Source organism: Coregonus clupeaformis, chromosome 8 (assembly GCF_020615455.1).
Source record: "Coregonus clupeaformis isolate EN_2021a chromosome 8, ASM2061545v1, whole genome shotgun sequence".
Lineage (NCBI taxonomy): Eukaryota > Metazoa > Chordata > Actinopteri > Salmoniformes > Salmonidae > Coregonus > Coregonus clupeaformis.
This window is the reverse complement of record NC_059199.1, coordinates 67,211,693-67,225,612: the sequence shown is the minus strand read 5'-3', so window position 1 is coordinate 67,225,612 and position 13,920 is coordinate 67,211,693. Positions and strand designations below refer to the sequence as shown.

General features: G+C 41.5%; 1 protein-coding gene across 3 annotated transcripts in view; it reads right to left on the bottom strand.

Annotated features, from left to right (window-relative positions):
• The window catches only part of npr1b (natriuretic peptide receptor 1b), a 60,491-nt gene extending 54,892 nt beyond the window's left edge, over window positions 1-5,599 (bottom strand). Inside the window, exons 1-3 of one of the 3 annotated variants that reach the window (XM_045222196.1) lie at window positions 5,205-5,599; window positions 4,657-4,838; window positions 2,832-3,646 (exon numbers count right to left, since the gene is read on the bottom strand). In XM_045222196.1, the coding sequence (XP_045078131.1) occupies window positions 2,832-3,597 (766 nt within the window). In that variant the 5' untranslated portion in view covers window positions 3,598-3,646; window positions 4,657-4,838; window positions 5,205-5,599. Of the gene's footprint in view, window positions 1-2,831; window positions 3,647-4,656 lie in introns of all 3 variants that reach the window. The other 2 variants (XM_045222195.1, XM_045222197.1) reach the window with 2 other exon arrangements.
• Between the last annotated feature and the right edge of the window lie 8,321 nt (window positions 5,600-13,920).

Genomic DNA, 13,920 nt, shown 5'->3' with positions numbered 1-13,920 from the left:
ACACACACAAAGAGATATGAGAGACCACACTTTCAGTCTTTTTCTCCTGAATTATTGTTAAGGCACCTGAAGCAACAATGAAACCAGTCCAAAACAATCTAAGCCATGTTATTTTTCAGTAAAAGGGGCAATTGAGCAAAGCAACAGTTGGTGAGACAATGAATGCACCCAAACAACAGACTGAGGTCCCTGCAGCATGCAAACTGCCTCTGGCGTCATTTCCTCATCATAATGCTGTGCGTATTTATTTATTGGTCCCTGGGGATGGCGGCAGGGGGTGATGAGGTGGGGGGACATATTGTGAAAGGCTTCCTCTCTCTTGATGAGTGCTGAGGAAAAGGTCACAGCACTGCTGGTGAGTGTGATATATGTGTGTCTATGTGTTATGGTGGACTGGGGGGAAGGGGTGTTAGATTATCTTTTCACACCACATACACTCATACACCCTTTTGCACATTGAGCACTCCTGCCCCTCACTCTCTCCAACCATAGGGTGATATGAGTGTTGGTGTTGTTTTGGTTTTATCTGTCTCTGAGCTGTGAAAAGAGTTTCTACACATGGAGAAGAGCAATGCATGAAATCTTAATATAAAGCAGGTCCATCTGATCCTCAAACCATCTGCTGTTCTGAAACAAATTGACAACTACCACAACAACATGTAAATCAGCTGCTGATTGTGTGCTTTGACAGAACAGAGTTACAATCAGAAACATAATCAGGAAGTCTTTTTGTACTCTCATATACTGTTCCACTTGCTACTTTATGACTTCGTTTTATTCTTCTTTGAGTCAGTCATATTTCCACTATAACTCTTCCATGGGTATTCTGCTAAATGGAGTTGTACAAATCAAATGGTTGTTTCAAGCATAGGAGATTTGCTGATAAATACCGTGGGAGTTTAGTTTCTTTTGATTCCTAACTGGGCCATGGTGGAGGTTGTATTCAGGAAACAGCCTTTTTACTCAGATATTAATGATATTTAATGAAACGTTGCATCACCTATGATGGCTTTTTCACAGGCAGGTGTTTGAGCAATAAAAAGAATATGTCTACGACAGTCTTTGGGTTAAACATTTCCCAACTGTTAATGCTAAACAGACACTTTAAAGTGGCAATCAGTAGTTAAAACAATAAAGTCGTCTCCGGCCCCTGTTTCGGTAAAAGCTGAGGGTAGGTCTGGAGAAATGTAACCACTCTTAAATTCATAGACAGAGCTGTGGATGCAAGGACTGACCATCCATGATATCAAAATAATACATTTAACCATGTTTTGAGGCTATATAGTTTATATTTACTTTGTTTACAAACATTGGAGTAAAACAAGCTTGTATTGTGGGTTCTAATGGGGTACGGCAGTTGGACTAAGCTCATGAGGCATTTATAAGTTATATTCTTCAAGAATCAATGGGTACATATCATGAATTTATAAGTCCAAACATGGATGTAGCAACTGCAGATTGCCCCTTTAACCTAAATACATAAAACAACACATAAGGTCTGCACACACAGGTCAACTGCACTCCATCGAAACGCACGGCTTTACAATCAGCTCTGGTCCCATGTCCTTTTTCCAATTAGTGTGGCCATTCTACCAGATCTCAGTCAGACAACCTTAACTAAAAGCCCTAATCAATCAAACCCTGTTGCCTGTGAATTTGAATAAGCCAAAGACAACAGTCTTCTGGCGCTCCATAAAGTACACATTTGGATCCATGTAACCAAAACAACAAAGTTCACAGTGTGAAAACATAAAGAAACTACATGGTAAGTCACACATGCTTTCTTGTTGAACAGAAACTCATATTTAGTATCTGTTCCAGGACATGGATGACCAGTTTTGTTTGAACAAATCCCTAATTTGACCAAGTCCATAATTTGCTCACCTCTGGTTAAATATGATAAACTGCAGAACAACAAAAAGCAAAGGGCCAGGGTAATTAGACCAATGACGGAGTCTGTTTAGCAGGAAATACCTACAGATCTGATATGTTGACTGCAGCTCCCTTATAAGGTCGCATGGCTCTTGACCTCTGTTAATAAATGTCTTCTCTGGAGACGTTTTTATACCCGTGTGGGAACGGGAGAGGGAAGCTCATAGGGAACCAATCGAGAGGCTTATCTATCTATTTGTTGACTCACTTGACTTTGCAAAGAAAGTGATAGATTGGAGTAGCAATTAAAGATATTTGCCTTGTACTCACTGTGCCCATTTCCTCAAAGGCAGCTGAAGGGTAAACTGAACCAAAATACATGACGTGCGGGAAAACATCTGAGGGGGTCCATAAAACTGCTGTATCATCTAATGATGCAGATCTTATTATCTCTGTCTGTCCTGGGGACAGGCCATTTGCAGCAGTGAGTTGTCTGGTCTGCACAGCATCAATTGAGCTCATAATTCTTGCTCAGGCTGCTGGCGCGACCATGCCCTGCAGTAAGGATCAAAAGCTAATATCCACGCTTAACAAGCCATGCTGCTACGAACCATTCAGAGGGCAGGAGCCAACAAATCTCATAGGTAATAAGTGAGACACACACACCACAATCGTAAATGTGAAAACAAGCACATACAGTTTAGCTATTTTTGTACAGCTGTGTCAACAAATTCAAATAAATCTATCTCACGAGGGCTTAGGCTGAATAAATAACATGCTCCAAGAATGTTCTTTTTAGGCTGTTCTTAGGCTGACAAGCCTAACCATAATGAAATAAGTTCCAGGGAGAAATATATACGAAAAGACACTGTGCCACCCCACTGAACATTAATGGATTTGCTCTCACAATATGTAGAATATAAAGCTGTGAATAACGTGTAGTGAATATCGGGACCCACCTCGGCCATCTTGCTTGATGTTGTGGAGCAGGTCAGAGTAGTTGACTGGTCCAGTGTTCTCCTCAAACACCAGGTCCACCGAGGTGATGTTGTTCACGTGCAGCTCTGTGTAGAGCCCCTCCACAGCGAAGTAGCACGGCCGGTCATCCTTCTTGTTGTCACTGAACATGAGCAGCACCTGCTCCTTCCACTCAAAGTGCTTGCAGATATGGAAGCCGAACTTGCCCAGCTTCTTGTGCGTGGGGCCTGTGTTGGTGATGGATGGGTACATGTTGATGCCGTTGAAGCCCACGGCTGGGGCGCCCGCCGTTACCATGGGGATGTCCCAGTGGGTGGTGAAGAGGCCCACTGGGGAGGAGGTGTAGTCACAGCCCGGCCCGATGAAGGCCCAGGGGTCGTGGGCGAACTTGAGGTCAACAGCCATAAGTGGGGCGATGGACTCGGAGCAGATGCCCTCCTCGTTCTCGCTGTTCTCAAACACGTAACCGAGGTGGTGACCAGGGAGGAGTGCCGGGTCAGCGTTGATGGTGTTGATGGCTCGGTCCAGAGCCGGACCCACACGGGGCCAGGCCCAGGGGTAGGCAGTGTTTCTCTGTGGTAGGATGATGGCCAGCGTGATGTTTCGGTGCTGCCGATGGTCCCGGTGCTCTCTGGGGTGTCGGTGTGAATCACGGTGCCGGGAGGACTTGCCAGACTGGACCCACTGGAGACAAGCGCCCAGCAGCAGAAGAAGAACCAGCAACAGTTTCTCTCCCTCCATCCTCATCCTGCTAGGCTGCTGAATAACGTCTTTATTAATTATTTATCCTGTTGAGCTAAAGAGGGAGATATAGGGAGACATTTGCACACACACACATGAAAGGCTCAGTTTGGAGTCTCTTCATGTCTGTTCAACTCTGTTCAAAAAGCTGTTTTGCTTCGTCACAGCTGAATTCCCTCAAACAATTTTTCTTCATGTCACGTTTGAGTGGCCTTTGCACTGCCATGCTATAGAACATCTATGAGAGAGTGACTCCCTTATACCAGACTGGAGTTACTAAGTTTAACATGGGCAGTTCTGTCCCCTCAAATCAGATTTATACTCAGAATTTGAGAATATAAACGTAATAATTAACCATGCATCAAAGAATATCAACGTGTGTGACAAAATACTTGTCACAGCTCCCTTTAGTAAGTTATAGTGAAGGTGAACTTTCCTAGACAACTACATGGTTGTTAGTTGCTGTTATCAAACTGGTACACCGTTAAGCTTGCACCTGACAAGATATGCATTGATTTAACTGTTTAACTGCACTCATTGAGATTTGTTTAGCATCAAAGCCTGGTACACCAACAAATACCTAAACAATGGAGCAATAATCGAAGGTTCATTGCATGCCATTTTCACATGTATGTAGGCTAGATCGAACAGTGTTGAGTCCGAGGGCAATTACTTTGATTCATTTGAAGCTATAGGCTACATCTTGTTTATAAAGTATCTTATCAAAAACATAAACAATTGAGTAATAGGATGCTTAGGGTTATGATAAAACGGATGTCTGAAATCAGATAAAGGCTTTTTCTAGTAGATAACAAAGATTTAAAACGTCTAAATGTATACATAACAAAATCTTAAAACGTTATAAGGACGGTATACCTGGTTTTGTAAAGCTATTAGCCTTATATTAGGCCTAAATATCTGTGCTCACATAATAGCCTACACTCAAAAGTTATTTGGGAAAACATGTGGTGCACTGTCTGGCTGTAGCCGAAATAATTTAACATGAATTAAATATTTGCAGACAATTAAACATATTTGACATTTGCCTAAATACAATAAAATTACCTTAAATTGAGTTTTCTCCCTCCATGTCCAGCTCTTGTTTATGCCGAGGTCTTGGCATGTGTGACTGTCAGTTACTGAGGAAAAATATCAGCTGGTGTTTGCGCGGAGGAGCTGATGCTCACGCGAAACCCGCGAAACAGGCAACGCGTGGTTCACGCGTGGTTCACAAAACCTGGGGATATCTACAAAAGAAAACGTCAATTAAGTTTTTTCCCTTTTAGTTGCGCACAAAGAAACCAGGAAAAAATGTGATTGGAGAATCACAGAATGAATGCACAGCCACAGTCAGTCATTTGAGATGTGCTAGCTCCCACCTCTTATTACCAAAGAAAACAGACTGGACACACTTGACTTTGGCTTTCCTGATTCAATTATTTTAGGCTAAGCAAAGACAGTCCTTGATGATTTGCTGTGTCAGACATAGTAGCCTATCTATGCAGAGAAGGTGCATGTTGTTTCATAGTTGTAGCATGAGAAGATGTAACTTTTTGCCTGAATTTGAAAATATTCCAAGGAAAGGCTAGCAAAGCACCAGCACAGCTCAACACCTTTAGCACTGTTGCAGGTCCCCAACTCAGGGAAGCTGATTCCAGGCCTGCATGGGTCAGCTGTTGAACTCCAGGGTTAGGAAATCCCACAGCATCAGGTAGAGGAAAATGAGAGGACGACAGCAGTGTGCCGTCACACACCCGGACAATCCTCTACAGCCACAGGTCAAAGAAACACGCGCACACACACACACACTATGCCTCCCTTCGTCTGGTCTGAGGGTGTGTCCGGCTCCTCACACAGCTGTACATCCCTGTGTTTGTGACCCCCTGTTGTTTGTGTGTGTATGTCTGGTCTCATACCAGTATTCCTTGTACTCTGTCTGTCTATTTCAGTGTTGCAGTGGTTAGCCTGAGGCAGCCTTGGCCAGTCCGAATAGAGACTGACTGCCTGATGCTGGAACAGTGTGTATGTGCTTGTGTGAAAGTGTGTGTGTGTCTCACTCAGACACAGGAGGGGCAGGCTTTCGTTTCCACTGGAGCCAGAGGGAGGAGAGGGAGAGAACGGGAGAGGGGAGGAGTGGATCTATACAAATATTTATTCTCAAGCAATTAGCACAGTGGTAAATAATTCTACCATAGATGAGCTGTATTTAAAAGCATGTCCAACAGTCTATGTTGAGAGAAATTATAGCAGTTGTTGAGTGCATGCATTTGTCTCAAAATATCGGGGGTTGAACATGTATATCAGGTTACACACACACACAGTACGTTTACATGTACAGTAATAATTATATATTGAACTGGTTATGGCAGTAGGCATATTATGCAATAGTCATGTAAACACCTTACTCTGTTTATCTTAATCGGCGTAAGGTCAAAATCGAAGTTAACATACGCCGATTAAAACACCAGGTTTTCTGAGCAATCTTTCGAATTATTAGACATACATCGGCGTTAAAGCTGTGTATTTGATCTGGGGATGTGCCAACACCAGCCGAGCGAGCCTCCCTCTTTAGCGCGAGTGAAGTGAGTTCGAACGTTTTAGTAGTTTTCACATACAAACTTTATATGTCCGAACTCAGAATCAAATATGCTTCCCAAAAATAACACGGTCGCTGTGGTAGAACGTTTATTTCGATTTTCTGCATTTATCCGAGTGCCATCAGGTAGCCTGATTTCAGATGTGTCCATGTAAACAGGATTATTAGGGGAAAATCGTTATTGCAAAGCATATAGGTTAAGTAATTTAACGTTTTAATTGAACTATTATATTAATCTGACTATCCACAACAATCTCATTGTGTGCAGGTAACCTTAATCATGAAGTGGGGAATATATTTTCTGAGAGCAACTGTTTGTGACATGTGAAGGCCATGATCAGGGCCCCTAGACTAGAGCATTTGGGGCACTGGGTCAATGACCTCCAGGGGCCCACTGAGGGGGTCAGGAAATCAGCTAACTTCCTGCATTTCAACACATATTGCCATGGTGCAGAGAAAAATTTGCAGTTTTACAATGCTATTCCTCACATTTTGTCATGAGGCTAAGAGAAAATGTTGTGCTTTAAAAGAAAAAATGTGCTGTTTTACAGCTCATCTCATGCTTTTGTTTACATTTTACCATCAGGCTGAGCGAAAACTTTGCAGTTTTAAAGTACATTTCCTGCTATTCTACCCATTTTGCCATGAGTCTGAGAGAACATTTTGTAGTTTTAAAGCTAATTTCCTGCAATGCTACACATTTTGCTATCATATGCTATCTGGGGGCCCCCGAACCTCTGATTACCATTCGGTAATCCAGCCCTGATGTCTGGAGACGTGAGACAGCAGGCACAAGCTGTGCTGTATGAGCACCCAATCTCTACCCCACCTCACCTCACTGATTGGTGCAGTAGTTCATGGTCAAACTGCCACTGAGCTGAATCCCTCACCACGGGATCAGTATGGCTATTAGCTTTAAATCAGTAAGGCTATTAGCTTTAAAACTGCAACATTTTCTCTCAGCCTCAGGTAGCCTAGCGGTTAAGAGCGTTGGGCCAGTCGCTGGTTCGAAACCCGACCCGGCAAGGTGGGAAAATCTGCTGTTCTGCCCTTGAGCAAGGCAGTTAACTGCTCCCTGGGTGCCGATGACGTGGATGTCAATTAAGGAAGCCCCCCGCACCTCTCTGTTTCAGAGGGGTTGGGTTCAATGCAGAAGACACATTTCGGATGAGTGCAACTGACTACGTATCCCCCTTTCCCTATTGTGTGCATGTCAAGTCATAACTCTCACTCATGTCAAATGTATGATCGTCATACCTTTTCAAAAATGCTTTCCACCCATCTTCATTGTGTGTCAAGACAAAAGCGTTGCTTGGTGACTGACTGACAATCTGCTGCCATTCCTTCATCATCAGGCATATGTAATAGCAGGGAGACATTTCTTGAGATCTGGCGTGGCCAGATTATAACAGTCATTGCCTTCCGATATTCTATTTCAAATAAAGCTAGGGGCCCCGTACACACACATATTCATTAGAAGCAAGCGGTGTAGGTGAAGCAAAATGCCATTTTGAGTGAAAAATGCATTCTGTACATTCCCATGTGAAAGCCATGAACATTGTGGCCGCTCTAATCCTTCCTCTGTTCCCTGAAGAGCTGTAGAATCCTGCATAGTCTTTTCCTCACCACAATGTCTTCCTTCCCCCTAACATTTTTGTGTTATTCTTTCTCTAGGGCTTATCTTTCCTCTCTTCTATGCCCTCTTACCCAACAGCAGTTTACAGATCAATAAACTCAACAAATCCCTTTGGCAAATAAAAAAATCATTATAGAGTTGGAGAAAAACAAGAAAGGGAGATGCCCCTCGTAAATCACATTTGCCAGTGAACTGGCTTTGAACCAAGTGGTTTATCTCCCTTGTGGCCAAGATTAAACCAGTGCTGTGCCATGTCGGTTTCCCTTGCCTCTGCCCTGCCCACTTACAGACATGCAGAGAAAGTACAACTTAACAGGATGCAACAGTTGTAATCTATTAACACACACTTCTCTCCCTCTTTCTATATTTCCCTTTATTTCCCCTATATCTAACACACTCATTATTGAATTCTCACCCAGAATCGCTGTCACTCTTTGTTTTCTTCACTCCCTAAATTACCCTCCAAGGCTGTGGTTTGAGAGCACATCCACACTTCAGAAAGTATTCATAACCCTTGACTTATTCCACATTGTGTTACAGCCTGAATTCAAAATTGATTAAATATATTCCCCCCCATCTACACACAATACCCCATAATGACATGCCAAAGTGAAAACATGTTTTTAGAAATGTTTGCAAATTTATTGAAAATTAAATACAGAAATATCTAATTTACGTAAGTATTCACACCCGAGTCAATACGTTAGAATCACTTTTGGCAGCGATTACAGCTGTGCCTTTCTGGGTAAGTCTCTAAGAGCTTTGCACACCTGGATTGTACAATATTTTCACATTATTATTTATAAAATTCTTCAAGCTCTGTCAAGTTGGTTGTTGATCATTGTTAGACAGCCATTTTAAAGTCTTGCCATAGATTTTTCAAGACGATTCAAGTCCAAACTGTAACTAGGCCACTCAGGAACATTCAATGTCGTCTTGGTAAGCAACTCCAGTGTATATTTGGCCTTGTGTTTTAGGTTATTATCCTGCTGAAAGATGAATTTGTCTCCCAGTGTCTGTTGGAAAGCAGACTGAACTAGGTTTTCCTATAGGATTTTGCCTGTGCTTAGCTCTATTCCATTTATTTTTATCCTATTACTTTAGTGCCTTATTGCAAACAGGATGCATGTTTTGGAATATTTGTATTCTGTACAGGCTTCCGTCTTTTTACTCTGTCATTTAAGTTAGTATTGTGGAGTAACTACAATGTTGTTGATCCACCCTCAGTTTTCTATTACAACCATTAAACTCTGTAACTGCTTTAATGTCACCATTGGCCTCATGGTGAAATCACTGAGCGGTTTCCTTCCTCTCCTGCAACTGAGTTAGGAAGGACGCCTGTATCTTTGTAGTGACTGGGTGTATTAATACACCAATCAAAGTGTAATTAATAACTTCACCATGCTCAAAGGGATATTCAATGTGTGCTTTTTTAATGTTTACTGATCTACCAATAGGTGCCCTTCTTTGCGAGGCATTGGAAAACCTTGCTGGTCTTTGTGGTTGAATCTGTGTTTGAAATTCACTGCTCGACTGAGGGACCTTACAGATAATTGTATGTGTGGGGTACAGAAATGAAGTAGTCAATCAAAAAAGAATGTTAAACACTATTATTGCACACAGAGTGAGTCCATGCAACTTATAATAATAATAATAATAATAATAATAATATGCCATTTAGCAGACGCTTTTATCCAAACAAGTGACTTGTTAAGCACATTTTTACTCCAGAACTTATTTAGGCTTGTCATAACAAAGGGGTTGAATACTTATTGACTCAAGACATTTGAGCTTTTCATTTTTTATTAATTTGAGCTGAAATAAAAGATCCCAGAAATGTTCCATATGCACTAAAAGCTTATTTCTCTAAAATGTTGTGCACAAAATAATCCATCCTCCTGACAGGTGTGGCATATCAAGAAGCTGATTAAACAGCATGATCATTACACAGCTGCACCTTGTGCTGGGGACAATAAAAGGCCACTCTAAAGTGTGCAGTTTTGTCACACAACACAATGCCACGGATGTCTCAAGTTTTGAGGGAGCGTGCAATTGACATGCTGACTGCAGGAATGTCCACCAGAGATGTTGCCAGATAATTGAATGTTCATTTCTCTACCATAAGCCGCCTCCAACGTCGTTTTAGAGAATTTGGCAGTATGTCCAACTGGCCTCACAACCGCAAACCATGTGTAACCACGCCAGCCCAGGACCTTCAAATCCGGCTTCTTCACCTGCAGGATCGTCTGAGACCAGCCACACGGACATCTGATGAAACTGAGGAGTATTTCTGTCTGTAATAAAGCCCTTTTGTGGGGAACAACTCATTCTGATTGGCTGGGCCTGGCTCCCCAGTGGGTGGGCCTTGCTCCCAAGTGGGTAGGCCTATGCTCTCCCAGGCCCACCCTTGGGTGCGCCCCTACCCAGTCATATGAAATCCATAGAATAGAGACTAATTTATTTATTTCAATTGACTGATTTCCTTATATGAACTGTTACTCAGAAAAATCGTGGAAATTGTTGCATGTTGCATTTATATTTTTGTTCAGTATAATTCCACTTTGACATTATGGGGTATTATGTGTAGGCCAGTGACAAACAATCTCTATTCAACCCATTTTAAATTCAGGCTGTAACACAAAATGTGGAAAAAGTCAAGGGGTGCGAATACTTTCTGAAGGCACTGTATTTTGTGCTAGCACAGTCTAGCAGACGCTTCTTTATACCCTTTCCACTTGCTTGATTACTGAATATTTAATATTTAATCATGACCTTTAAATCAGAGCCAACGGGAACAAGAAAACCTTGTCTTGTTCCACTACAGACTAGCGAAATCATGAAGAGCTCTGGCACTGTGCCACCATAGCATTGAATGTGCTTTCCTCTGTCTCTGTAAGCACGTTTACATCCACAGTTTTTATGCGAGTAAAAAAAAGACATACCGAATAAAAAAAATCAAACAGGAAGTTTGGGTACAATTTGTATAAATGCCGACAGACAATTTGTTCGTTCGGCATTGTGGGATCTTTTTGTGTCTGTAAAATTAAGTATGCGAGAAATAGCGGTGGAAACGCCATTGATGCGCAAATATTGATATAATAACAATGATATCGAAGCAAATTTAGAGTCACGCAACGATATGGCGTGTGGTCTATGACTCGGGAAACCATACCGTTTATTAAACTACAGAATAAATACATTCGGATTAACTTCACAGGGTGGTGAAAGCGGACGATGATGAGCTTGATGCTCCTTTCCAATAAATATCGAGGGTCTTATTCTGGTGACATGATTATCGATGCTTGACTGCCATTTGACAAATATAACTATTCTTGCTCTTATCCATAATAATCTCATTATGTAGACTACCCGCACTGTATCTGCGAGCTGTTGGCTAGGGTGCACGTGCCAAGACAAGAGTAGGCACATTTGCTATTTAACCAGTTTTTGTGACAAAACTGTCAGTAGAATTGAAAATGCGATGGCAAACACATTGAACTTTCAATTTTTATTCGGTACATGAAACGTAAGAGAAAAAGTAAATTTTGGGTCCACTAAGTCATCACGTACTGATATTTTTATCCGCAACAAGTCCGTTTGGTGGAAACACACCACTGGTCGAAAAATACGCGTATTTTCTTTATGCAGATTTTAGAATATTTGCATGAAAATCTGTCACCAATTGGATGGAAACCTAGCTATTTATGCATACCATTTCATTTTAATCTATGGTTAATATTGTTGATTTTCCTCACAATGTTTATCTACCTGTTCCTGCATTATATTTCCTTCCTCAGTTTTAGCTAAAACAGAGAAGTCCGTGCACGGGAAGGGTAAGTGGTGGGGAGGGAGGCCCATTAGTGGGTTAACAAAGTGTGGGAGTTGGTCAAGTATGAAAAAAATAATGTATGCACTCACTAACTGTAAGTCGCTCCGGATAAGAGCGTCTGCTAAATGACTAAAATATAAATGTCAGCTTCCTCTCTGGTGCCCTCTAGCCCTGCAGCCCTCTCTCCTTATCAGGGAAAGCAGAGGAAGGAGTGCCCAACAACAGGTTACTGCACCACTCCTCAGGGCTCCATGCTAAGCAAAACTAAGTGTGGCATTGGCATTTATTAATGTACTGTTGTTTCCAGTATTGGGCTATTTTAGGATAAATAGGAGTACCCCCCAGTACAGCCAAGATATCTAGAGTATATATGTAATTAATTAGATCTATATCAATAACCATCTCACATTCACCGGGCTGCCAGTGGAAGACTAAAGATGTCATGTTACAAAAGTTGTGGGTGGCCGTTTTCCAGAAGAGCACCACAAAATAAGCTCATATAAGGTGCATTTTGTGCAGCATGAACAGATTACTTCGTTGGCAAAATGAATATGGCATTGCGACACCAGTATTCCCTGCTGCAAATGAGGTTTCTGTTACGTCTCACTGTTGCCGACAGGACTGGGAGGGAAGAAAATAGTTCCTGAGTGAAAAGAACGACTCAGTTTACTCAATCTGACTCAGCAAGTTGTGAGCAAAATGCACATTCTATACCCTCCCCATCGGCTCAGGGCAAGATGCTCATCAGTGTCCCTGAATCTCATCAGTGGCCCTGAATAAAACATGAATGGCATGAGGCCAATGCTTGCTGTTGAGTGAATTTGACATTCTCTCATCTTCTTTGTGTGCTGCATGATTTTTTTGTATTGCTATGAGAATACACATTTCACACTATACTCAATAACACGACCATCAGTAACTCTTGTATTAGATTGGAAAGATCTCCTACTTTTTTGAAATAAAAAAGATAAATGACTCAGTTTTCTAAGTTTAAGAAACTAATTTAGGGTCACAAAACCAGCACGCACTACAAAATAAATAGTAGTATAATCAACTTTGCGAAAAATTTACTTGAACCAAAGCATTCATTTTTCATTCCATTACAGAATGTTTGAGACCTAACCTGGTGGAAACAGGAATGTAGGCTAGTATGTACGAGGACAGTCACGGCTCCATGATGATAGCATAAGGCCATTTTCAAAAGCTTGGGATGAGATGTCTTTGTTTTTGTTTGTTTGTTGAAAAGCATCAGATCTTTTATTTACAGGCTGGCACAATTACAGTATAATCGAGTAACCGACGATTATGGATGAAGAACTGTCATGAAAATAAAATAACGAACAGCTGACTGAAGGCCGGAAGATTCATGCGGTTGAGTCAGTTTCCGCAGTAACACGGACCCTTTGCAATGTGATGAAACTTTGTTGCGCCTTGCTGAAACAAACAAAGTATGGTACCAAACAAGTATTTGGTTGCCTAGGTAACACCCCCTCCCTGCAGCAGCACGGAGGAGAGAATGTGCGTATTAAATATATATTGTTTGTACTATTCACATGATTATAATTGTGACCATGGTCATTTGGCTGACCAATAACCGTCATCCAAAATTCCATGACAGTCACAGCCCTAGGCCTATATACACTCATCTAGCTCATCAAATATCAGCTTCAAAACGACAAAGGGGTTGTGAGGGCTTTTATTTTGTTGTTTTTGCCTCCAGTCATTTTACTTTTTTTACTATTCTAATCAGAATGGTTCTGCTACAGCAGGCAGTGCCATAGTAACGGGATAGCCTTTTCACAATTACTGTTGTTTACGCAATCAAAGTACGGCCCATTATACATCGCAATCTGGTTCAGGTGGGCATAATTTCAAAGCTTGTTCTATTGCAAACATGGCTAGCAAAATTATAAAATAATCTTACAGTGTTAGGCTTTCACAAGGCAATTCAGAGAAGCAGGTTGTAATCGGTAAGCATAGAATGGAGTCATGAGTGCATTCAGATGCGTGGTCCGGGGCAAATTCTCTTCACAATACAACAAACATTCAGTTCCCAGGGTATAACGCAATAACATCTTGTAACTGTACATCAAACATAGCGATCATAAAACATTCACACTGTATATTACATGAGTTTTATATGGTAATGTGAAGTGCCCATTTGTACTCACGGGTGTTTGGCTTGCTTGTATGACATCAAAGCTGTATTTATTATAATCCTCAACGTCTCATCTTTCAAAATACATTATGGCAAAAATAAATTCAAAA